Consider the following 27,408-nt stretch of genomic DNA (forward strand, 5'->3'; position numbering starts at 1 on the left):
CTGCTAATCTTGCACATCGCAAGATGACGCACCAGTGCAACCTGTAGGAATGAGGAAACCACTCTGCGGCAGTCATCCTGCGTTAGGTGGTCACAGAGTGGTTAAAGAAATAAATGCATGGCAGTTCCTTTATCCCCATCCACTTTCTACACAACTAAACAATATACAAAGAGTTGTCATGAGCCAAAATAAAAGTAGTAAGTAATCTGGCACCAGTTCTCTCTCACCGCTACGGCTGACAAATTCATAAAGACAGAAAGGATCATAATCAAATAGTAAATAACTTTTAAGCCTTTATTTACAAAAGCTCTAAAAACAAATATCCTTTGTTTGCAAATTTTTTTTTAGTTTTTTTTTATATGCATTAAAAAGGATCACACCGTTACAACACTGTAACTTATTTGGAAGGGAAAAAAAATCAAGTAACAAAGTACAAAGTTAAGTAGTTCTGAAAGACAACGTTCCCCGTATTGTACAGGGGGTCAACAGTGTGTGGATAAAAACACACATTTCACTTTGTTGAAGAATATGAATGAGTCAGTAACCCACACGGGAAAACAAAAAACAACAGCACTTAATGCTGAAAGGCTAAGTACTTGAACATCGATTTTGACAATATAAGAAATATATTGCAAACATATTGTCAAATGGATCAAAGCATCAACAAGACCTGCAACGAGATTTGTTCACCTTGGGGGAGAGATGAAGATTTGATCATTCAAACTGCTCTTCCACTTTCTTTCAGAAAGTTAACAGACTGAGTCATGTCACTGGCAATAAAGTTTGTCAACAGTTGCTATGGTGACCAATGCACAGCCCCAAGTTTGAACTTTTTTTTTTTGTTATTGCCAACAAATGATTACATTTTAGTAGTAAATACAAAGGAATATTGTATTTTCTTCCTACATCAAAATCTTCTGCAGTTTCTTTATTTTTTGCTAAGCTGTTGGGATTGTACATTTTATTATTACAGTAGCCCATGTATTATTATTATATGAGGCCATTTTTCTCCAGCTAACTTCTAACTTCCGAAATCCAAAAAAAAGCACCAAATAAATATTTCATAAAAATAAAAAAGTGACTGTAAACATGGATTTAGGGATAAAAGTCAAGTGTTTTACGTTCATGAGTGCAAAGAAGGACAATGGGAGGAGTTTGATGATGTAATTTTTGTTTTTCTTGGCTTGCACCACATTCTTATCCAGCAGTCAACGTAAAGGAAGACTTAAACGGGTGCCTTATTTGCACTCTGACAGCTTCTTGAAACTAGCAGTGCAAAGAGATGTAGAATGATAGACACTGGCATCAAATGAGCCAGTCCTGCGAAGCTGTTCGGTCACTTAAGAATTAATCTGACACCAGTTTCCACAAGGCGAGAGTCACAAAGATGATCAAAAGATTGAAACTTGGGGCAGATAAGTGAGCTAATGGCAAGTATGTATGTAAAGGCAAAGTAAGACACCAGTCTGGTTGAAGGCCAATAGTTCTGTATGGATACAGCGCAAGACAAAAAAAAACAATGTTGTTGAGAGATGGGTGCATGGATGTCCAAACAATGTGACCAGAGATAAAAAAATTGAGGAAAGGTGGTAGCTGTCCTGTGCGGTCACGACTGCTTGTTGGCTTCTTCTTCATATGCATTTCCTGTGCCGTTCTGAACGTACGATGACCCAGAGCCAAGCCCGTACAAGTGGCCGCAATATTTTGCATCATCTATATGATCTTCAAAGAACATCTGGAAAAGTGAAGACAACAACGTTTGAGATGTGCAATGCTGCTTGCTCGAAGAACAGAACTACATGCCACTACTAAAAAAATATTTTGGTATTGTAATATATTAACCACTTTAGCCTCCATGATGTAGCTCCTACGTCCAAATATGCATGCTGGACGTAGGAGCTACGTTCATGAAAAAAAAAAAAACACAAAAAAAAACAAAAACGGAGCCACCGGGGTTTGCAGGGCTGGAAGCGCAGAGGTGCGCAGGCCGCCCATTAGCCCGGAGATCAATGAATGGGAAAGTAGTTCCCATTTATTGATCTAAGTCCCTTACAACGATCGCTGGCTTCTATGGAGAAGCCGTAATTGTTCTGTTACACTTCCCCTCTTCACTTTCTGTAGTACACTTACAGGAAGCCAAAAAAAAAACCAAACAAACTGTGGCCATCTTGTGGCCAATTAGTAAAACTACATCTACATACATTTTTATTAAAATGAATAGACATTTTGACATTTAAAATTAACTGTTAACCTCCCACACACTCAAAAATATTTAAATAACATTTTTAATTAGGAAAAATGACAATAAAAATTTTTTTTACCTAAGGGTCTGAACTTTTATAATATGCAAGAGAGTATATTACTAATATTTTTTAAATTATAAGCTTGTAAATAGTGATGGACGCAAAACTGAAAAAAATGCACCTTTATTTCCAAATAAAATATTGGCGCCATACAATGTGATAGGGACATAATTTAAATGGTGTAATAACCGGGACAAATGGGCAAATAAAATACATGGGTTTCAATTACGGTAGCATGTATTATTTTAAAGCTATAATGGCCGAAAACTGACAAATCATGATTTTTTTCCATTTTTCTCTTAATATTCCCGTTAAAATGCACTTAGAATGATATATTTCTTAGCAAAATGTACCACCCAAAGAAAGCCTGATTGGTGGCGGAAAAAACAAGATATAGATTATTTCATTGTGATAATTAGTGATAACGTTATTGCTGAATGAATGGGAAGTGAAAATTGCTCAGATGCATAAGGTGAAAAAACACTGAAGGCTGAAGACAATGAAAAAAAAAAATTAAAACTATGTTATTGAAGTTCCCCCTCTCCCCTCTGATTCCACTTTATCTGGGACTGTCAAGCAACCATTTTTAGAAGAGAACAAAATGGCAGCCCTTATATTCCACTTTCTTCCAGTTCAGTCACATATCTCATTCCTTTTATGCAGGCGGGTCAGATTCAACAAGAATGATCAGCTAGCATCTGGGGAAACCTGCTGAACACTCCCAGTTTAAGCACTTCAGTGCCCGGGGACAGTATATCTACACCCCACCAGACTACACTTCCGCACTTGGGGTGTAGATATACACATCCCCATCGCCGCTGTCCACACTCCCGCTTGCGTGCTCATGCAGGGGTATGCATCGCCGCCAGTTAGCCAAGAGGTCAATGTATGGGAACACAGCTCCCATTCATTGATCCAAGTCCCTGCTGCAATGATCACCGACTTCTATAAGAAGCCACGATCATTCTGGGAAAAAAAAAAGTTACACATCCATGGATCACTTCCTGTAAGCGTACATAGTATGCTTACAGGACGCACTGGAAAAAAAAAAAAAAGAGAGACTTAATTTCATTACACCTACATACAATTTTAACTCCTTCCTTCCCACACTCTCCCTTAGAACCTATCCCCCCCCCCACAAAAAAAAAGTACATAAAAAGGACAGTTACATTAGGGACTGAACTTTTTTTAATATGTATGTCGAGAGGGTATATTACTGTAATTTTTACATTTTGGGCTTGTAAATAGTGAAGGAGGCAAAACTGAAAAAATGCACCTTTATTTCCAAATAAAATATTTAATTTAAACAGTGTAATAACCAGGACAAATGGGCAAATAAAATACATGGATTTTAATTACGGTAGCCTGTATTATTTAAAAACTATAATGGCCGAAAACTGAAAAATGATTTTATTCCCTGTTAAAAAACATTTAGAATAAAATTATTCTTGGCATAATGTACCACCCAAATAAAGCCTAATTGGTGGCAAAAACAAACAAGATATAGATAAATTAATTGTGCTAAGTAGCGATAAAGTTATTGGTGAATTAATGGAGAAGCGCTGAAAGGTGAAATTTGCTCTGGTGCTCAAGGGGTAAAACCCCCTCAGTGGTTAATGGCTTGTGTACACAGACTTTCTACTTCAGTTTGGCTTGTGTACAAAGCCCAAATCTCAATCAGCAATTTTCACTTTGACCTAAATTCACCTTTTAATCTTTGCTCACTAGCCCTTAAAGAGTCCTAAATTTGATAGATGCCAATTCAAGGTAATTTACAACAGCTTCTTGTTTTATTGTAGCGGATGTGCTAAATAACAGATGTCAAATCCACTTTACACCCTTGGGAATTCTGTCTCAATGTTTGAATGAAGTTTTCTCAGTAACATTTTTATATTTAATGTATAAAGGACATTCTGGTCTCTAGCAGCACTGCTGTGCTTGTGTGTGGGGCTTCATCTATAAATGTACTGTGTTGTGGTGTTATAGCACTTCACAACATAGTAAATGAGTTTATAAAGATTTTTATTATTTATGATTTAAAAAGTTAAAACAGATGTTCTTAGTGTTTTGTATTTTAAATCAGAAAAACATTAAATATCACAAATTAAAATGTGATATTGGTTTAGCGTTCCACAAGTTGGTTTAACAATATGTTCTCTAGGTACTTGCAATGATTTGTAATCTCATTTTGTTAGAAATCGCTACTGCGCACGCGCAGATCACTGCCGGCTGCCGGAGCACGATCATGCGTGGTAGCTGGTAAAAGGCCAGCTTTGCGGGGGTTCACTGCCGATGGCCGGAGGGAATCTGAAGGATGATGTGGGCACAGGATGATACCAGGGGGCTACAAGAAGCCCCAGGTAAGTTAAACTCATTTTTTTTTTTTTGTGACAAAGTATTCCTTTAAGTGACAATAATGACTAATATGATCTCTTACTTCTCTCATCTTGAAGAATGCCATTCCTGTTAGTAAAGAGTCGGATCCTGCTTGATGCTGAGGTCCAATCCTCTCCAGCTCCAGTTGTTCAGCCACTTCTTGCAGTCCACCCTGATGAGAGGATAAGTCAGCTGCAGACTTCACTTTTGTTTCAGCTATGCAATTGTCTAGCTCAGAAAACACAGGAACTGAAGTGCACACATGTGGACCTATGAGTGTAATCACTTACAAGTAGTGTGTAAATACTAACAGGCTCTGAATTAGGAATGTGCATGCATAGCTTAAAAGAGACATTTAAAGAGAAACTCCAACCAAGAATGTAACTTTATCCCAATCAGTAGCGGATACCCCCTTTTACATGAGAAATCTATTCCTTTTCACAAACAGACCATCAGGGGGCGCTGTATGACTGATATTGTGGTGAAACCCCTCCCACAAGAAGCTCTGAGGACGGAGGTACTTTTGGCAGTTTCCTGTCTGTGAACCTTGTTACATTGTGGGAAATAGCTGTTTACAGCTGTCTCCAACTGCCAAAACAGCTAGCAGCAGCTACATAACCTGCCCACAGTAAAAATGTCACCATGTAATAAAATGTCAGAATGTAAATCGCGGAGAGGAAAGATTTTACAATGAGCAAACACTGACTAAATCATTTATACATAATTATTGTAAAAACGAAGCACTTTTTTTATTACATTTTCACTGGAGTTCCTCTTTAAGCCTAGTAAAAAAACAAACAGGAAAAAAACATTTTTACTCACCTGGGGCTTCTACCAGCCCCCTGCAGCTGTCCCATGGCCTCGCAGTCAATCTCGGATCCACCTGTCTCCCGCCGCCAGCTACTTTCGATTCACAGACGGGCCAGACGACACAAAGTCTTCTTCATATTCCCGTCCACAATAGCACTATTGCAGATGGGAACGCGAAGAAGGAGACGTGTGGCCAGGCCTGCGCAGGCAACCTCTCGGCCGAAATCGAAAGTAGCTGGCAGCGCGGGAGAGGAGGTTCCGAGATTGACTGTGAGACCACGGGACTGCAGCAGGGGGCTGGTAGAAGCCCCAGGAGCTGTCTGAGCCTATGCAGTACTACTGTACAGAGAAGGGGACGCCAAACTTACAGGGCTTCTACCAGGACAAGGAGAAGGCAGAGGAAGACGGCGTGGGAGCGATCGGTACAGAGAGGGTTAGAGGAAGCCCCAGGTATGTATAAATATTTAATTAATAATCATCTCTGGTACACTTTAAGTCTAAATTCATCTTAAAAAAACAAAAAAAACAAAAAACACCACATTGATCGTGGCTCCTTTATTTTTTTTTGTTCTGCTCTATTGGGGGAGGAGTGAATAAGTGAGAAGCACCCCACTACAGAAACTTCAAGTCGTTCCTGATTTGCTAAAGAGGCTTAGGACACATGTAGCACACATCTATACGCTATAGATTTTCAGCTGAGCTGATCATGAATGGTCTTCAAAGTAGCGCCTGACTACCAGCACACTGCCATGCCCCATCTTAATATTAACCTTTATTGAAATTAAGAAACAATAACTCACGTCCATACCTTTAAGTTTTTGCAGCTTTTCATGAGATATTTGACGTCATAGATCACTGGAAAAAATAGCCGAAGAATTTCAAAGAAGTCCAGCTCAACCTCAGGCAAGTTTGAATTAGTCAGTATCTTTATTAGATATCCAAAGTCATAGCCGCTGTGATAAAGAACACACACAAGACCATGAAATGATTTGTGAAGAGAAATATCATCTTGCAGGTCAAATGTATAGAAGTAGAAAAAAAAATCCAAATACAGTTTTGTTTCTTACATTACTATTTCATAATCTAAGCAAAACTCATGAAAACTGAACTAAACTGATACTGGGAGCATCCTGAACACACTCATTGCTCACAATCACTAAAGACATTCATTCCCCCCACTGATCGTTTGCCTGTTGAAAAAGTTTTCACACATTAACTACATATTTTTAGGATTTATTAGATATCTAAGTGAATAAGGAATAAATAGATGATTTAGTCTAGTTTCACACTGGAGAGTTGCATTGTGCTCTGTAAAGTACATAAAACACAACCATATACAAAATGTGTGGTGGCATGCGATGCAACGCAAGCAGAGAAGAAATGTGCACCTTTACTAACTATGGGGTTGATTCACTATATCAAATAGCTCGTTATCTCCTTTTGCTCCTCTTACTGCACGCTTAGCGTGCATCATCAGAGTTAACATTCCTTATCAGAGTAACATAGAGAGCGCTACGAACTTATGCCTGCTAATTGGCAATGACGAGAGCTCCACTCATCCTGCCCTGAGCTCCTGTGGGCCCATTCACTTTAAAGAGACACCGAAGTGAAAAAAAATATTATGATATAATGAATTGGTTGTGTAGTACAGATTTTTACTAGAACATTAGTAGCAAAGAAAATATTCTTATATTTTTATTTTCAGTTACATAGTGTTTTTATAACATTGCATCATTCTCTAATATTTGCAGTTTACACACTACTCAGCATTCTAAATGATTTTACAGAGCAGCCCAGTGAACTTTTGATCTGTCGTCTGCAGAGAAAAAGTAAATACAATGACTGATAGTTGAGATAACAAGCTTCAGAAGACAGAGCTATCTGCGACTTTGAAAGTCGTGGAGCTCGAAGGCTCTTTTGCATAGATAACAACTGAAGTTTCTTAACTCTTCCTGTACTGGAAACCATATTAGACTTATGTCTCTGCTCAGAATGTTTTATTTCTTAGCTTGTACTACACATACAAATCATATAATTTTTTTTTTCGCTTCAGTCTCTTTAAAAGGATATTATCCCCGCACTTTGATTGGCCCAATAGACTGCCTGTCGCTTGACAAAAAAACTTGACAGGCAGCCTATTGGGCCAAAGTGTGGGGATAATGTCCTTTAAAGTGATTAGACCCGCCAGGGCTCAGGGCTTGACAAGTGGAGAGCTCATCATTACCAATTAGCAGACATAAGTTTGTAGCGATCGCTATGCTACTCTGATAAGGCACGCTAACTCTGACAAAGCACACGACGGGCTGGTGCACACCAGAGCGGTTCTGAAGCATATTTTAAAAACGCTTGCAGGGGGAAAACCGCTTGGCTAATGAAAGTGAATGGGCTGGTGCACACCAGAGCGGTTCGTTTTTTCCACAAATGCAAACTCAGGGGCTGCAGCATTTTTTATAGGAAAGTGCTAGATCAGAGCGGTTTTCCTGGCGTTTTTGTTACAGAAGCTGTTCAGTAACAGCTTTACTGTAACATTTGTAATCTGCTACACAAAAACGCTCCAAAAAAACGCTAGGCATCTTTAGAAAACGTCTCTAAACATACCTAGAATCGCTCTGAAATCTGCTTCAAAAACCTCTAGCGTTTTGCAGATCTGTTAGAGAGTTTTGGTGTGCAGTGGGCCTAACTCTGATAAGGCACGCTAAGCGTGCAGTATGGGGAGCAAAAGGAGATAGCGAGCGTTACAGGAGGTTCGCTATTTGTTATAGTGAATCAACCCCATTGTGTGCGATTCTGGCAACACACTGCATGGTCGGCGCGGTGACAACAGAATCCCTTGCATCTCAAATGATGTGGTGTGGTTCATATACTTTGAATAGCACCATGTTACAGGGCGCAAAACTGGGTCGATAGGAGATGAATCTAGAGAACAGACGGCCACTCATGCATAACTGTGTATTAACATCGTTACTCTGTTCCATTTCCATGACCAAAGTTATTAATATGGAAGACGGGAGGCTTTCAGCTGTCTATACACTTGGAATAATGGGGCCCCACTACAGTTTACTTGGAGCAGATTTTTTTATTTCTTGAAGATACTCTTTACTAAACTCTACTTTTTAATAATGCCTGTTCAGTGTAGAGCTAGCTCAGTCCTCATGCAGCCACGTGGCATTGATGTGTTCAGTGTAGAGCTAGCTCAGTCCTCATGCAGCCACGTGGCATTGATGTGTTCAGTGTAGAGCTAGCTCAGTCCTCATGCAGCCACGTGGCATTGATGTGTTCAGTGTAGAGCTAGCTCAGTCCTCATGCAGCCACATGGCATTGATGTGTTCAGTGTAGAGCTAGCTCAGTCCTCATGCAGCCACGTGGCATTGATGTGTTCAGTGTAGAGCTAGCTCAGTCCTCATGCAGCCACGTGGCATTGATGTGTTCAGTGTAGAGCTAGCTCAGTCCTCATGCAGCCACGTGGCATTGATGTGTTCAGTGTAGAGCTAGCTCAGTCCTCATGAAGCCACGTGGCATTGATGACCACATGTATTAACAAGGATTAAAGACCTTTGGTTTTGTAATCTGCTTTATAATCCGGATCAGCGTGGGAAGACTGACGTTAACTTCATTGAAATCAACACAAACTGAAACCTAACTAACATCTCTGTAACACAGTGGGCTCGATTCACAAAGCGGTGCTAACCCAGTTAGACTTTAGGGGTGATAACCATTGCACCACGCTGGTGAAAAGCCAGTTTAGGCGTGATAAGTTTAGGCGTGATAAGTTTAGATAAATGTAGATTGCACGCAAACTCCAGCACGCAAAGCAGCGCCATTAAACTCTATGCTATGTGCACCAGACTTTGCTAGCGCAAAACTTTTGATCAGCTGCGCACCGCGGTGCTAACCCAGTTGGTGCTATAGTTCTCATGCCTAAACTTATCACGCCTAAACTGAGTTTAGGCGTGATAAAGGGCTTTTCATCAGCGTGCTGTTAGCACCGCTTTGTGAATCAAGCCCAATATATGAGAGACTATGAATTTATAACTGAGAAGAAGCAAAAAAATTAAATAAAATGAATGACGGGCAACACACAATTCCCAATCGCCTAAAACAATCTTTCTAGCTCGTAATAAAAATTCTGCAAAGAGAAACCGTGACTTCCAAGGAAGGATTAGGAGATTACGGTCTCATTTCTCTTTATCCATCACCTTTTCTGAGTCACGGTACAGCTACAAAGTTTATTAACTTCCTTGTCAGACATAATGGAAAGACAGGAAGGTTACAAAGCATTGCAGAGGACTTGCACTGTTCAGAACTGCCTGACTCACAAAAACAGCTCTTAAGGTGGCCATACACTGGTCGATTTGCCATCAGATTCGACCAACAGATAGATCCCTTTCTGATCGAATCTGATCAGAGAGGGATCGTATGGCCACCTTTACTGCAAACAGATTGTGAATCGATTTTAGCCTGAAACCGATCACAATCTGTGGAGCTGCCACCGCTGCCGCCCCCAGACCCCCTGCATACATTACCTGTTCCGGCTGGCGCGAGTCCCCGCTGTCTTCTCCTCTCCAGCTACTGAACTTCCTGTCCAGGGGAAGTTTAAACAGTAGAGGGCGCTCTACTGTTTAAACTTCCTGCCGGGACGAAGTTCTGTGTAGCTCTGGAGCCCGAAGCGGAGAAGAAACGGTCTGGAGCCCGAAGCGGAGAAGAAGACCAGGGGACTCGCGCCGGCTGGAGCAGGTAATGTATTACCGCTGTATTGCGTCGGTCATCGGGCATTCGAACGCCGCTAACGACGCACTCCCGACCCGTCGGCGACCGAGAAAACTCTTCCGCACGGATGGGTCGACGGGAATCGACGGGACGATCGATTTTGGACGGAAATCGATCGTTCTGTCAGCGGTGTGCGCTGCGATTTCACAGCCGTTTCGATCACTGTGATCGAAACGGCTGTATATCGTCGGGAAAATCGTTAGGTGTATGGGCCCCTTTACAGAGGAGACAAATACAGACACGGCTAAATACCAGTGTCTGAAAACTGGCAACAGAGTTGTTATCAGAGGAGGGAAAGCTTCATTATTGTGATCAGACCAAAAATCAAATAGAAAGAGTTACCTGTAGACAAGCTAAAGCCTGAACTAATAATAAAGGAGTTGCCTGCAGTAAAGCCCTTGAAAATTACATTTAAAAAAAAGCTATGCTACTAGTGGCATGCGGTGCACGACTAAACACAACTCTAGAAAGTTTTGCCAGTGGCTCAAGTCCCCAATGACTTACATTATGAGCATTTGCATCCTAAAGGTACGTACACACGCACTACGGCCGCCAACGACGGGTCCATCAGACCCTCCCGCTGGGCGGACTTTCAGGCGACAGTAGCGTGTGTGCGCACTGTCGGCAGTCGGGCGGATCGCTCAGAAACGGCCTCAGTCTGCCGACAGTGCGTACACACACGCATACTGTCGCCTCAAAGTCCGTCCAGCGGGAGGGTCTGACGGAGCCGTCGTTGGCGGCCGTAGTGCGTGTGTACGTACCTTTATAGTCTCATCTGGTTTAGCTTCTGTTTCCTTTTAAGGAAAGGAATTGAATTGACAAGCTCCTTCACATAGATCAGTGTTTCTCAACATTTTATTGGTATGTACCCCTTTTAAAACCCTTTTAAGTACCCCTTGACAAATATATATTTAATCGTAGTACATTATAATTGGTTCTAAAACATTTCCAAGCCTTTACTATTGCTTTTAATTAGCTAAAACACTAATTTGGTGTTGTTGAAATAAGATTTATAATTTTCTAAAACTCTAAATTTGTTATGCTTGGTTAAGTATATAAAGCCTGAGTACCCCCTGTAACCATCAGAAGTACCCCCAGGAGTACGCATACCACACGTTGAGAACCTAGGACATAGAAAACTACTCCAGGTTTTTAGCACTGGGAAACATAAAAAGGGACATCAGACAAATTCTTAGTAGGGGCAAGTATTTAAAGTGAACCTCCGGACTAAAAATCTTCAGCAGAACTGAAAAAGTCTTGGTGTTTCTTTAACAGTTTCACAGCGTCAGAACTTTGTTTTTCTTACCAAAGCATCATTTTTAGCTGCATTTTTAGCTAAGCTCCACCCATCAAAGAAAAAAAGCCCAGGCTTTTTTCCCTGATACTGTACAGAGCATGATGGGATTTCCTATATTGTTATTCACGTTGCCTAGCAACTGGGAGAGGTGCTCAGGACACAGGACAGTTGGAATGGTGTCTCATGCTCCCTGTCACCTCCTTTCAACCAAAAAGATGGCTGCCCTCATGAAATCAAACATTTGCCTGTTCTTTTAAAACAGTGTTGGTAAGAGATTATATTACCTATCTATTTTAATTAACATAACTAATGTAACTTAATGACAGTATGTTTGTTTAGGCTGGAGTTCCTCTTTAAACGGAACCTAAACAGAGGGATATGGTTGATTCCTTTTAAATAATACCAGTTGCCTGGCAGTCCTGCTGATCTCTTTGGCTGCAGTGGTGGTTGAATCACACACCTGAAACAAGCATGCAGGTAATCCAGTCTGACCTCAGTAAGAACACCTGATCTGCATGCTTGTTGAGGGGCTGTGGCTAAAAGTATTAGAGACACAGGATCAGCAGGAGAGTCAGGCAACTGGTATTATTTTAAAAGGAAAAATCCATATCCTTCTCAGTTTAAGTTCCCTTTAATGTACCTATTTTTAACTAATTATGCCAGTTCAGGTACTCTTTAAAGAGACTCTGTAACTTAAAAAAAAACAACAACAAAAAACCTCTGGGGATAATTCCCGCAGGAGGGGGAAACCTCAGGGTCCCAATGAGGCTTCCCCGACCTCTGTAGATAGCAGGAATCCAGCGCTGGCACCCCTCCGAATCCTCCCCCGACAAGCTAGTTTTATTTACCTCTCCGGGATCCAGCGCAAGCGCAGTAGCGGCACTTCCTTTGGGTAAGGCGGAAATAGCAGAACCTGATCGTATCCGCTCTACTGCGCAGGCGCAAAGGACTCATCTGCACAGTAAAGCGGATCCAATTGGGCTCTGCAATTTCCGCCTTAACCCGAACAGAAAGCCACTACTGCACCTGCGCAGGATCGCGGTAGGTAAATATTTACCTCGCCGCACTTCGGGGGACTCATGCAATTGAACAGAGGAACAGAGAAGGACTCCCAAGGTAATTCTCTTTAAGTCTTTGTTCTTCTGTATCTAATAAATACTAATAAGGGAAAGACTGCATTTGTTTATATTTGTCTGATGGAAAACCAACAATCTTAAAGTGAACCTAAATCAAAAGAAAAAAAAAAGAGTTTAACTTACCTGGAGCTTCTACCGGCCCCCTGCAGCCGCCCTGTGCCCGCTCCATCACTGGGCGATCCTCCAGCCCCCCACATTGCTCCTCTTTCATTTAAATGTGCAACCCCAGTCAAATGTCTATGGCGCATTCGCATAACGCTCCTGGCAACAGGAGCGTGATCAAGGACGCCCGAGGCAGCACGTGCGTAGTGGCCATCGACTGGCCAGGCCGAAAGAGGGGGGCTGCGGGGGACTGGAAGAACACTCAGCGACGACTCAGGATGGCTGCAGGGGGCTGGTAGAAGACCCAGGTAACAACATGATATGCCAGTAAACTAATCGATAAAAAGCCAACCAATTTTGGACAGTTTATAAATTGAAATGGTGACTGGATGTAGCAGTACATTTTTGCTGAGCGTCAGGGGATTGCCATGCATCTAGAACTGTACTGCAGAAAGCATTATAAACCAATACAGGGAGCAGGTAAACCCTGCTGATATCTAGACAAGTGGTGTAAGGTGGTACAACAATCATTTCTTACATACTGGAGAGTAAAATTGATAGCTTGCCGGATTGGACTACTATTGACACATTAGGGTAATTCAATAGAGAATTACATTTGTAGGTGAACTATATCAAGCTACTAAGCACAAGGACACATTGCGTCTGTTTGCAGTTGTATTCCCACCTGTGAAAGGAAAGCCATTTCACTCCTTCACAAAGCACCACGCCAGAGGTCATGAACAGCTCTGCAAAATACTGAGTCTCAATGCCTTCTTCTTCATGCTTCTTAAATTGGATCCCAGAGGAGGTGAGCAGCTCTATGGAGTCTTGTGCATACATGTCTTCCCTGTGCAGAAAAGCAAGAAATCAGGCTATGTAGGTATGTCACAGATATCAACCTGACGTATTGGTGAAGGTAGGGTCATTTTGAGTTTAGATCAACTTTAAACTGAACCCAAGGTGAAAGGGATATTATGGCCACATTTATTTCCATGTAAACAATGCCCGTTGCCCGGCAGCCTTGTTGATCTTCTGGCATAAGTAGTGTCTGAGTCAAAACCCAGGAACAAGCATATGGCTAATCCAGTAAAACCTGAGCCAGAGTTCCTGATCTGCTGCATGCTTGTTCAGGGTCTATGGCTAAAAGTATTAAAGGACAACTAAATTGAGAAGAATATGGAGGCTGCCATGTTTATTTCCTGTTAAAACAATATCAGTTGCCTGGCAGCCTGCTGTTCTATTTGGCTGCAGTAGCGTTTGAATAATGCCAGAAAAAAGTATGCAGCTAATCTTGTTGATTCTGACAAGAATGTCAGAAACTCCTGATCTGCTGCATGCTTGTTCAGGGTCTATGGCTAAAAGTATTAAGGTGTGTGCACATGCACTACGGAAGCCAACGACGGGTCCGTCAGACCCTCCCGCTGGGCGGACTTTGAGCCGACAGTAGTGCGTGTGTACGCACTGTGGCGGACTGATAAGGCTGTTCCTGAACGATCCGCTCAGCGAATCATTCAGGAACAGCCTTATCAGTTCGCCACAGTGCGTACACACGCACTACTGTCTGCTGAAAGTCCGCTCAGTGGGAGGGTCTGACGGACCCGTTGTTGGCTTCCATAGTACGTGTGCACACACCTTAATACTTTAATACTATGTTGGCTTCCGTAGTGCGTGTGTATGCACCTTCAGAGGCAGAGGATCAGCAGGCAACAGTTATTGCTTAAATATGGCAGTCTCCATATCCCTCTCACCTCAGGTGTCCTTTAAAGACACAGGGTCAGCAGGATGCCAGGCAACTAGTATTGTTTAAAAGAAAAATAAATATGTCAGCCCCAATACTCCTCTCACCTTGGGTTCTCTTTAAATAATGTAAAATGACAACTGGGCCTGTCAAAGCCCAACATGCCAACACTGACCTGAATTCAGACTAGCAGGGTGGACACATACAGAGCTAGTATAATCATCACACATTATATTAAGAGCAAACCTGATGGGAGGGGGTGGGGTTAGATACTCAGCAAGGTAGAGGGAAGCCTCTGGATAATCCAGTCTTCCCGTGCCATCCTTGCTGCTTGCCGAGACCCTCTTATTCACAGGTTAGCTCCCCTCGGAGTACAAGCAGTCACACTGCACGAGTCCTGGCCACACCCGTAAAGTAGTATGGAGCTGCTTGTGCATGGAGTAAAAACGGTATGAGCGACTCTGTGCTACAGCCACGGCCAGGACTCGCATATGTGTAGTGCAGCGGTGCTCATACTTGGAGGAGCGAGGCATTAGGAGGAAATAACACACACACACACACACACACACACACACACACACACACACACACACACACTTCAGGTTCACTTCAGGAACATATTAAAATAATGATTGGTGGCCAAGATTTCAGTTAAGACTGTATCTGTGGGATAGTCTGTATATTGCATTAGTTTCCTCTTCAACACGAAAACACATGATAAAAGTTACTTGGCTCCCTCAAAAGACAACTTTACTTACGGTAACGTCTTTTCCAGTAGTCAGAAGGACAGCACCCCTGGATGAGACTTGTCTCCCTCCCAATCGTGGACAGGAACTGCAAAAGAAAGATTTGCATAACAAATAGGCAGCCATATATAAGCTACTAGCTTACCCTCAGTACTTCAGTTAATACAAAAGATGACACGGACCGGTATAAATGCCTACTTACATAATTATTATTCCACCCAAAAATAGGGCGGGTTGCAGGGGTGCTGTCCTTCTGACTACTGGAAAAGACGTTACCGTAAGTAAAGTTGTCTTTCCCAGAACGTCATTGGACAGCACCCCTGGATGAGACGATGTACCAGATATGAGATCTAGGGCGGGACCACTGCCTGCAGTACTTTTCTTCCAAAAGATAAATCTGCTGCGGCTGAGATGTTTAGGCGATAATGCCTCACAAAGGTATTGTGACTTGACCAGGTAGCAGCTCTGCATATCTGTTCTATTGATGCCCCTGACCTCTCTGCCCAGGAAGTCGATATTCCTCTTGTAGAATGAGCTCTAATTGAAGACCCTAACTGCTTCCCTTGAGCTTGATATGCCAATGTAATAGCCTGTCTGATCCATCGTGCTAGAGTCGTTTTGGACGCCTTGTTGCCTCTTTGTTTCCCAGCAAATAGAATGAACATTGCGTCAGTTTTTCTCCATGGACCTGTTCTCTCCATATATTGTATAAGACATCTCCTCACATCCAGGCAATGAAGTCTCTTTTCCTTGTCATTGTTAGGATTCTCACAAAAGGAAGGAAGGAAGATTTCTTGATTCCTGTGAAATGAGGAAACAACCTTTGGTAGAAACGCTGCATCCGTGCGTAACGTAATTCTATCTTCAGAAATGACGCAGTAGGGCTCTTTAATAGACAATGCCTGTAATTCACCTATTCTTCTAGCTGAAGTAATAGCTAGCAGGAAAATGGTTTTTAGAGTAAGAAATTTATCCGAAATCTGTGATAATGGTTCAAAAGGGGCTTCACATAACCCCTGTAAGACAGTATTTAAATCCCATGAGGGTATTCTGGACCTGATTGCTGGTTTCAGTCTCTTTAAAGCTTGGAAGAATCTTAAAATTAGATTTTCTTCTGCCAGCCGTCTTTCTAGAAATACGCTTAGAGCAGATACCTGTACCTTCAGAGTGCTTATACTAAGCCCCTTCTTGTATCCACACTGAAGAAATTCTAATACGGATTTAAGTGATGTATTGTCACAAGATCTTTCCGAGCACCATTCGTTAAACACTCTCCAGGCCTTTTGGTATATTACTCGAGTCACCTTCTTCCTACTCTGTATCAAGGTTTCTGATAATTCGTCTGAAAAGCCTTTGGACTTCAGGATGCTCCATTCAGCTTCCAGGCTGAAAGGTGAAGGCTGTTTAAACTCGGATGCCACACTGGACCCTGGGACAACAAGTGAGGTATGGGAGGAAAGACTATCGGATCTGTAACCGCTAGTGTTCTTAGTGACGTGAACCATGGTCTCTTTGGCCATAGTGGAGCTATCAGGATTACTCGAGCCTTGTCCTGAATAATCTTTTTTATTACTCGTGGTAGCAATGGTATTGGAGGAAATGCATACATCAGTAACTCTCCCCAATTGATCGAGAAGGCGTCTACTTTCCAAGGTAGGTCCTCTGGAAACAGGGCACAAAATTGTTGACATTTCGCATTCGCTCTCCTTGCAAATAGGTCTACTTCTGGGCAACCCCATTGTAACGTCACTTGCTGAAAAACTTCCAGATCTAGTGACCACTCGTTCGAGTCTAACTTCCTCCTGCTGAGGTAGTCCGCCAAGTGGTTTGAGGTTCCCTTTAAATGTATCGCAGTTAAAGATAAAAGATTTCTCTCCGACCAGAATAGGATCTTTGCCGTCTTTTCCCATAAGGATTGACTCCTCGTGCCCCCTTGCCTGTTCAGGAAAGCTACAACGCTCCTGTTGTCTGTTCTTATTCTGACATGAGAATTCTCTATTAGGGGGCCGAAATGTAGTAAGGCTTGCCATACTGCTTGCAACTCTCTGTTGTTCGATGACTGTGACCTTATTGTCATATTCCATGATCCTTGAGCCGGCAGAGAATTGAAGTGGGCTCCCCAACCCCACAAACTGGCATCGGTTGTGATTGTATTCTGTTGTGGATAATTCCATAGATGACCTGGAGATAGATGATCCAGACGTTGCCACCAGATAAGGGAAGTCTTTACACTTTGTGGAATGATGATCTTCTTGTCTAGAGTCACCAGAGACCTGTTCCAAGATTTCAAAATCCATATTTGTAGAAATCTCGCATGGAACTGTCCCCACTGGATCGCCGGAAAGGCAGAGGTTAGAAGTCCTAGAAGAGCCATGGCTTTTCTTAGCGATATGCTTCTTAATTTCTGAAATGAGAAAATACTATTAAAAATAGCAATGATCTTCCTATCAGGTAACAACAGTTTCTCTTCTCTGGTAGAAATATTGAAACCCAAAAATTCTAGACACTGGGAAGGAATCAGAGCAGACTTTTCCCAATTAATTAACCAACCTAACTCCTGGAGGACGCCCAGAGTTATAAAAAGCTGATCATTAACGGATTTTTCAGAAGAACCCCATAATAAAAAATCATCAAGGTAACCGACAATATTAACGTGTCTTAACCTGAGAAGAGCTAATACTTCAGACATAACCTTAGTAAATAGCCATGGGGCAGACGATAGTCCGAAAGGCAAGGCATTAAATTGAAAATGTCTTACCTCTCCTTCCATCCACACGGCAAACCTCAGGTATTGTTGGCAGGATAAATGGATTGGTAGATGTAGATACGCATCCTTCAGGTCTAGGGATGCCAAAAAATCGTCCTTCTGTAAAAGATGAACCACAGATCGAATATTGTCCATCCTGAACTTCCTGTATTTGACTTTTAGATTCAATTTCTTTAGGTTTAGAATCAATCGATAGGCTCCCTGAGGCTTTTTTACCAGGAAGATTGGGGAGTAGAATCCCTGTTCTCTTTGACATGCTGGAACCTGTCGAATTACTCCTTTCTGAAGAAGAGACTTTACTTCTGACTGGAGGGCTACTAATAAGGCTGGGTCTTTTGGACAAGGTGTTAAGACAAAGTTTTGAGGGGGGAGATGTTCGAACTCTATTCTGTAACCTTCTAATATTATGTTTAGTAACCATTGATTGGTGAATAGTTGTTGCCATATTTCGTAAAAGTTGGTGATTCTCCCCCCCACCGGAATGATGGCGTCATTGTTTGTTTGTCTTTTTAGTATTAGTAGCGGTATTGCGGGGTCCTTGTTGCCTGTAAGGAGCCCATCTTCTACCCCTGGAGGATTTACTATCCGTTTCATTTTTAGCGGGGGCCCGAAATGGCCGTTTATTCTGAAAGGGGCGCTTCTTTGGGAAATTTTTCTTATTATCTGCTGTACGATCTAGTGTATCGTCCAGCTTAGACCCAAACAGAAGATCTCCTTCACAGGGGATACCACAAAGCTTAGATCTGGATGAGTTATCCCCATTCCATGTCTTAACCCATACTCCCCTTCTAGCTGAGTTCACTAGTGCGGTGGTACGGGCTGTTAATTTAACCGTATCGTCTGCTGCATCAACCATAAAATCTGAGGCATTAGTGATTTTAGGAAAGTCATTAAGGATTTCTTCCCTAGACACCCCATTTGCTATTTTATACTGTAATTCTGCCAACCAAGACTTCAGAGATCGACTCACTGCTGTCGATGCTACTGCCGGTTTAAAAGTTAATGAAGCAGACTCCCAAGCCCTACGCAAAACATTATCCATTTTCTTGTCTATTGGGTCTTTAAGGTTTCCGAAATCCTCAAACATAAGGTCTGATTTTCTTGAAACCCTGGAAAAGGACGGATCTAGTTTTGGCGGAGGGCCCCAATAAGCCTGGTCATCAGGAGAAAAAGGATAACGCTTAGATAAAGATTTTGGCCAAAAGGCCCTTTTCTCAGGATTTTGCCACTCTTTCTTGATCAAAGTTTTAAGAGTAGAATGGACCGGGATGAACCTGGATTGGGGGTCCGCCAATCCCTCATACATTTGGTCAAGGGGTGACAAGGGTTTTTGCTCTGATTTAATACCCATTGTTTCATGCATGGATGTCAAAAGATCCTTCATTAATTCTGTAGAAAAAGCAAACTTTTGTGGTTTTTCAGTCTTATCCATCTCCTCCCCCTCAGATATTTCATCTAATGCAGAAATTTCTCCCTCAGAAAATTGAGAACCTTCTACCTCACTATCTCTGCTTCTCCTAGCCTGCACAGGAGTACGAGATAAAGGAATTGGAGATAAACCACTGACATTAAGGTTAACAGGAACCTCATTGCTAGGACCAGGCATTTCAGCAGGGCTGGGAGCTACAGTCTGAGAAGAAATGGCAGAATCTTTAATTTCCTTGATGGCTGAAGACATTTCTGACCGCATCCATCCCATCAGATCCTTAAAGATTACTGGTGATTCATCCTTAACCAGTTTGTTTGTACAATCCTGGCACAGCTTTTTTGAGGTAGAGGATGACAAGCGAGAGGAGCAAATGGCACATTTCTTCACAGATTTACTAGATCCACTAGACTGTGTGGAAGATTTGTCAGATTTGTCCTGTTTTCCAGGCTTTTCATGTTTTTCTGGCTAAAAAACATAATAACAAACCAACCATTAGTACCCTCTCTAGTATATATAAAAATACACATATATACACACTGTACAATTTGTACATAAGTACTTGCCAGAGAGGTATCTTGGGCTGGCCTGGCAGACTGCGCAGGAGCTGACCCAGAAGCGTCCTCCATGCTCACTTTAGACAACCAGAGTGAGTCAGGAAACAGATTTAAATAATCATCACATGACACAAAGAAATGCAAACAGCCACCTGAATACTCAGTTCATTAGCATGTTTCTCATTTGCATAAGCCTTTCAAAGGTTAGCCAGCCGCGGCACCTGCCGCTTAATTGCTTAAGCGTATTAGCATAATTATCCCCCTTCTGCGGCACCTGCCGCCTGTAAACCGTTACCTTAGCGGATCAGCTGATGCTGATCCGCAATGACCGCCGCGGCCGCCTGCCGCCTGATCTGAGTCACACTGGACGCTGCGCGTGACGACTTCCGGGAAGACCCGGAAGTACCTTGTCTCCCAAGCGCGCCTGCGCTATATCTCCGCTGCCTTGCACGGAGAAGCCTCCTCCACGCTGCAGGGCTCCCACTGTCACCTGAATCAGCCTAACTGGAGCCCTGAAAGACGTTGCCCCTGAACACCTGTCAAGGATAGCACTCTGGAGACCTCTCCTCTGCATTCCGTCCGGGACAGGAAACTGAACTGAAGTACTGAGGGTAAGCTAGTAGCTTATATATGGCTGCCTATTTGTTATGCAAATCTTTCTTTTGCAGTTCCTGTCCACGATTGGGAGGGAGACAAGTCTCATCCAGGGGTGCTGTCCAATGACGTTCTGGGAAAATTAGGTCTAAAAGGTGGCCCTAAAGCTACACTTAACAGATTTTCCCTGTCGATACCCAGCAGATTCGATCATTTTGATCAAATCTGCCCCAACATGTCAGATCAATCATAATTTTGATCAGATCAATATTACTAATCTGACTGGTTGGAACATCTCCATCGATTGTGGGTGGGGCAGGGCAGTGGCAGGTAGACAGCCCATAGCGTTACACAGTATGCAGCAGGGTAACAATGCAATTCCACAGATTTTCAATAGATTTCATGCTGTTAGTTACTTAAAATATGTGTGCTGTGTGTGGAAGGAACAGATCCCTCCCTGATGAGATTCAGGTCTGATCTATGGTTAAATGTATGGCTATCTTTAGGCTATGGTAAGGCCAATAGTGAGCTCCACTGAGAGACAATGACATGAATGGTTTCATATAATCTGTAGGCAGCACGGTGGTGTAGTGGATAGCACTATCTGCATGGAGTTTGTATGTTCCCCCTGTGTCTACGTGGGTTTCTATGGCCCAATTCAGGAGTCCGGTTGCAATAATAAGAAATCCCACCTCAGAAGTTAGGCACCAACTGCAACTGTAGCCCTGTATCAGATGGAATATTTAGGACTGTGTCTGGGGTTACGCTTAGAGCATTTTCACTTTAGAAATGGTTTTGAATGACCAATGATAATCAAACGATGAACAGAAACTTTATGACTTACGTTAAATTAAATTTAAAATTAAACTGCCATGTTGAAGTTCCTGGGGGGTATTCTCCTTGCTCATTCATAAATGTTAACCCGAGTTGAATGATCTTCAGTAAATCCACATTACAGCGTAAAAGTTGATATTGATAGTCAGCGTTGCTCCTGAACTCTCCGATTGGTCTCGCAACGACTCCTGGAAACTCTGTGTCCTGCAAGGAGTCAAAAGTTAGCATTTTTTTTTTCAGAACAAAAAAAAAAAGTACATTTGAAAAAGTGAATCTTTCACATCACAATGCGACCATACTAAGAAAACTACTAAGCTGTATGTGTCTTGTGGTGTTATAGGGAACCCGAGGTGAGAGGTGTATGGAGGCGGCCATATTTATTTCCTTCAGTTGCCTGGCTGTCTTGCGAACAGCGAGGAGAACGCCAGCACATACCACTAACGCTGCATCTGAAATGACCACCAGCTCATGTGTGCAGCGCCTAAATAGACTTTCTGCACACTTCGCATTCAATTCAGATGAAAATCATATGCAAATCTACTACTACTTATCATGCAAACAGGAAACTCAGGAGGAGGGGCTGGGAGCAGCTAACCTGATAGTTACATAATTACAGAGTTAAGAAACAGTGGGGGAAAGGCTGCGCATCCCTTAACACATGCTGCAATTGAATGGTTAATCGCACAGGCATACACTGCCTCTGCTAGACTGAAAAATGCATGCCCTGCATCCAAGACAAGTGCTATCATTTATTACGCTAGGAGGAACTTGGCTTCCAATATGGTTTGCATGCAAAGTATAATGTACTAGACATCTGCGCCACGGTGAGGCAAACCTCCGGGCAAGTGACCTAACCTAAATTTAAAACCTTGGGAGCAGCTAAGCAAAAAAAATGTGTGCAGTGTGCAGAAAGTCTATTTAGGTGCTGCACACATGAGCTGGTGGTCATTTCAGATGCAGCCTTAGTGGTATGCGCTGGCGTTCTCCTCGCTGTTCAACAAAATGTAAGTTACACCTTTTTTTTTTGCTTAGCTGCACCCAAGGTTTTAAATTTAGGTTAGGTCACTTGCCCGTAGGTTTGCCTCACCATGGCGCAAGTGTCTAGTACATTATACTTTGCATGCAAACCATATTGGAAGCTAAAGTTCCTCATAGCGTAATAAATGTTAGCACTTGTTTTGGATGCAGGGCATGCATTTTTCAGTCTAGCAGTGGCGGTGTATGCCTGTGCGATTAACCATTCAATTGCAGCATGTGTTTAGGGATGCACAGCCTTTTCCCCACTGTTTCTTGCCTGGCTGTGTTGCTGATCTTTCACAAGTAGTGTCTGGATTACACATTTGAGTATGACTACTAAGGCGTAGATGGCTGCTTAATGTGTCCAAAAGATTTAATCGGAATCTGATCAGATAGGGTTCTATTCCTTCTACACACTATGCTCAGATATTCAATAGATTTCAGGCCACTAATTTACCACTCCTGATCTCACAAAATCTCCCATGTGGTCCGTTTCATAATTTCATCTGATTTTGTACAAAAATTGATTGAAATATATATCTTTCCAGATACCATCCTAGATTAATTCCAATAACCAGAGGGTTAAAAAGTAGTGCTCCTTAGCACAGCAATCAATATGGCAATTAAATACAAACAAAACAATGTCACCAGTTCCTCCAGATAAGGGGTGCGCTTGCTCACAAAGATCACATAAATACCAGTCCAAATAGGTTCCAACAGAGCAGCGCTCCAATCCAAGTATCCTTATGTCCACACAGTAAGAAAATGGATCACCCGTGTCCCCCTTTGGTATAGTAGCATATCAGTCAAGCTCCAAGCTCTGCCCAGAGTCACGCAGGACGCAATCCAGGAAGTGAGACGAATGGAGTAATTACTGAAGGCGTGCAGCGGAATCCAACCATGGTGGATACTGTTACCATCAGATAAGCGCTTTGTTTTATATATCTGGTAGGCAGATTTTAGCAATTAAAAGGTATACAGTTTTACACTATGGAAGTTTTACATCATGTCTCTTAAAAGATTTGGTTTTAAGGTTTCCACGCTCAGATCATATGAGGGCTGATACGCTCCTATACCAAGGACACACACACACACACACACACACACACACACACACACACACACACACACACACACACACACACAGTCCATTTTCTTACTGCGTGGACATAAGGATACTTGGATTGGAGCGCTACTCTGTTGGAACCTACCATCCTACATGCAATCTCCGCTCAACTAACAACTTCTTCTCTGGTCACCTCTTCTCACTTCTGCTTTCAAGACTTCTCTCGATCCTCTCCCCTCCTCTGAAACCCTCTTCCCTAACACATCCGCCACTCAGACCCTTTTTAGGCACAATCTGAAAATGCACGTCTTCAGGGAAGCATATACTCTTTTCCTCCACTATTTCTACCACCTCATACACAGCTTCCCTTTACCTACCATCCTATCCCTTAAACCTTGCTCAATGAATGCTGTGTAATGCGTGTACATACCTCCCACCCCTGTGTAAAAATCTGTAGTTGATTTGTTCACTACATCAGCGTTCATCCACCAATGTCTTGTATTAACTGTTGTATTGTTTATTTTGTAATGTTATACCCTGTATGCTATTGTACAGCGCTACGGAAGATGATCAAGCGCATATACAAGGCTTTATGCCTGGTACACAACATTCAATACCCTGACAAATGGAAATAATCAAACTGACTGGTTCTTCTAATCAATTCTGTATTGAAGGGATTGGAAAATCAATCAGAAAAACAATCGGAAATCAGATCTGTTGGAAATAACTGATTTGACACGTCTATCTGACGGGAAATTGCATGGTGTATAACAGGAATTAAAGCAAAAAAATTAACAAAGTTTTTATTGTGTCAGCTGAATGGTGACAGACAGGCATGGGCTCACGAGTCTAGGAGGACTTGAATTCGGTATTCAAATGAAGTCTAAACTTCATCTGTGAACACAGGCAATGGGGGGTTAACTTACCCAGAAGTCTTTGGTCCCGTCTGCGTTTTATTACGCGTCATAGGCGTAATGAAAGCCGCGTTCCAGGACTCACTACCGCGCTACCTCCTTCCGGCTTGAAAGAAGAAGCGCCATAGTGAGTCCTGGAACGTGGCTTTCATTACACCTATGACAAGTAATGGAACGCAGGCATCCCTGAAGACTTCTGGGCAAGTTAACCCCCCATTGCCTGTGGTCACAGAATTCGAGTACTTCTGAACTCGTGAGCCCATGCCTGGTGGCAGGTTTATAAGTTTTAAAAACTCCTTGAACTATTGACTGTATGTATCTACTCCCTTCACTCACAATGGTTTCACAACCTCTAATTATCAGAAAGGTAAGCCTTGTATACATGCTAGATGGTTCTCAGCCAGGCAGTCAGTGCCACTTCTGCTGAGAGTGTAGCATGCGTACAGCATAATGCTTTATACTACAGTCTGACTTAAAGAGGAACCAGAAGAAAAAAAAATTATAAATAGAATATACAACAATACTACCATAGTTACTCCTCTAACATCGTTTACAATTGTAGCTATTTGGCTGCTGCCTTTTTTCTGTCATATACAATAAAAAAAAAAGAGCGTAACTGTTGACTAACCTCCAGATGTCACAAAAGACGAAATAGCCAAAAACGTTTACCAGTATTTTATACGCACCAATTACTTAACACTAATTGTGACCTGTGTCCATTTTATCAGGTCAAACAAAGTGCCACTGCGTCATCGCAATAGGTATGCGAGTGCCTCTGCAATTCAGCCTGATGTGACATCTGCCTAGAGGTAATCCAAGACACTCCTTTTCATGGTTTCACCTTAGTTGGGAGCCTCCTACCAGTCATATATGATGAGTATACTGGTTGGTTGGGCTAAGGAACTGAAGGACCTAGAGGAAATTGATGTTAAAGCAGATCTGATCTTCATCTCTGTTCTAAAAGATAAGCAATAGCATAATAACCTTTCAAGAAAAAAAAACCATTTGTTACAGCTGATACAAATCCTGCAATAAATCTGCATTGTGTGTACTTCCTATTTTCATGGGAACAGTCATAGGGTTAACATTCTGTGTTTACAAATTAGCTGCTCTGCCGAGGTGGCCAGCTGACAGCTGAGGGATCAAATTACAGATGTGATTAGTCACATATGAGGGGAAATTAGTAAGACTAAACTCTCTAAATACATAGAGGGTGCACTTCTCTATGTATTACTTCTGTCCTGTGCAAGAGTTCAGGTCCACTTTAACCACTTAAGGACCAGAGGTGTTTTGCCTGATCTGTGCTGCGTGGGCTCTCCAGCCCGCAGCACAGATCATGATTGAGCCAGGGCGACCAGACCCCCCCCCTTTTTACCCACTAGGGGGATGTCCTGCCGGGGGGGTCTGATCGCCGCCGGCTTGCTGTGTGTAGCGAGGGGCTTCTCAAAGCCCCCCTCCGCAGCGATTTCAGCCCTCCCTCTCCCTTTCGCTATGGGCGGCACAGGACGGCGAACCGTCCTGCGCCGCCTCTGATAGCCTTCAGCCTATCAGATGCCGGCGATCCCCGGCCAATCAGAGGCCGGGGATCGGCAATCTCCTTTACGGCGCTGCTGCGCAGTATGATGTGAACACCGGGGATTTCATCCCCGTGTGTTTACAATTAGCCTGCGAGCCGTGATCGGAGGCTCGCAGGCTGTTCACGGAGACACCCTCCCACGTAATACCACTTACGACCTGCCGACACCTATTGGCGGTAGGCGGTCGTTAAGTGGTTAACAGAGAAAACATACAGAAATCAACGCAGATCATTTCCTGAGCACTGACATGAGTGATAAGCACTTGGCCACTATGCTTCTGTTTCTCCCTAATGTAGCCAGGTATTACTGCCAAAATCCCTTGTCTCAGAGCCAAATAAATCCACACCTTCCACAGATGAGGGCCAACATAGTCGGACACAGCTGTCAGCTGGTTGGATGCACGAAACTGCAGGAATATTGCTGTGTGAAGACAGCGCAAGGCAATATTACCAGCTGCCGGTTACAGCAAATATTAGAGTGACCTGCAGTTCTAAAGTAATGCGAGCTTTGCTATGGTGTTGCTAACTTGCATTACTGTAGCAACACTTGCAGTACTCAAATACCAAGGGTCACGCTAATAGCATAACTCACGGTAACCAACTGGCGGTAGTAATAGTAATATTGCAGTGTTCCGTCTGTGCACAGCAATCTTACCGCAGCTTCATGCATCACCCCCATTGACTATTACAAGTCAGTGATTATTTTCATGGCACTGTCCTGAAGTGATGTTTTTTGAGCTTGCTTTCAGTGCCCATGGAAGGTAATATTGTGTTAGTAATCAAAACTGATAATACAGTAGTAAAGTAATAAAAACATGAAAGTGCTTTTGGCACAACCTGGATCATTTTCACTTCAAATAGCATCTAAAATATTTGTGTGTCTGTTAAAGAGACTCTGTAACAACATTTCTAGCCTTATTTCTCCTATCCTACAAGTTTCTATACCTGATCTAATGTGCTCCGGCTTACTGCAGCCTTTTCTATTTGCACTGTCTCTCTAATATATCTTCTCTTCTTTTCTTTGTCAAGCTTTGTCAACTCAGAGAGGAAGGAGCTGCCTCTGCTGTGATAGGAACAAATTATGCACGCCCCCGTAGGCTCACTCCTGTGTGCTTTGTTTATTTCTCACTCACAGGCAGGTCCCTGCTCTCAGTCTCAGCTGTGTCTGTGAGGCTGTGGGAGCTGCCTGTCACATGCTGACAATTTGTTACCCAGACACAAGTGCAGAACCCAGACCCCTGGCTCAGAATAAACAGCTGTTTTTATAAAGGAGTCTGAGGATCCTTGTCACGCTTCAGTGGCACAGAGCCGCAGAGGCAGAAGGTAAATCTTTTTCTAAACTTGCACATAACATCTGAAGGCTGCATTCACTGTGTAATAAT

The 27,408-nt window shown here is 42.7% G+C and overlaps 1 protein-coding gene across 4 annotated transcripts in view; it reads right to left on the reverse strand.

The window, feature by feature from the left end:
- Nucleotides 1-280: 280 nt before the first annotated feature.
- CNOT7 (CCR4-NOT transcription complex subunit 7) overlaps nucleotides 281-27,408 on the reverse strand; it is a 45,950-nt gene continuing 18,822 nt past the window's right edge. For all 4 annotated transcript variants that reach the window (XM_068278628.1, XM_068278627.1, XM_068278629.1 and 1 more), the window contains 5 exons: nucleotides 21,464-21,657; nucleotides 13,477-13,638; nucleotides 6,298-6,442; nucleotides 4,741-4,851; nucleotides 281-1,735 (listed from right to left, as the gene is read on the reverse strand). In XM_068278628.1, coding sequence (XP_068134729.1) covers nucleotides 1,607-1,735; nucleotides 4,741-4,851; nucleotides 6,298-6,442; nucleotides 13,477-13,638; nucleotides 21,464-21,657 — 741 coding nt within the window. In that variant the 3' untranslated portion in view covers nucleotides 281-1,606. The remainder of the gene's footprint in view (nucleotides 1,736-4,740; nucleotides 4,852-6,297; nucleotides 6,443-13,476; nucleotides 13,639-21,463; nucleotides 21,658-27,408) is intronic.

This window comes from Hyperolius riggenbachi, chromosome 1 (genome assembly GCF_040937935.1).
Source record: "Hyperolius riggenbachi isolate aHypRig1 chromosome 1, aHypRig1.pri, whole genome shotgun sequence".
NCBI classification, from domain to species: Eukaryota; Metazoa; Chordata; class Amphibia; order Anura; family Hyperoliidae; genus Hyperolius; species Hyperolius riggenbachi.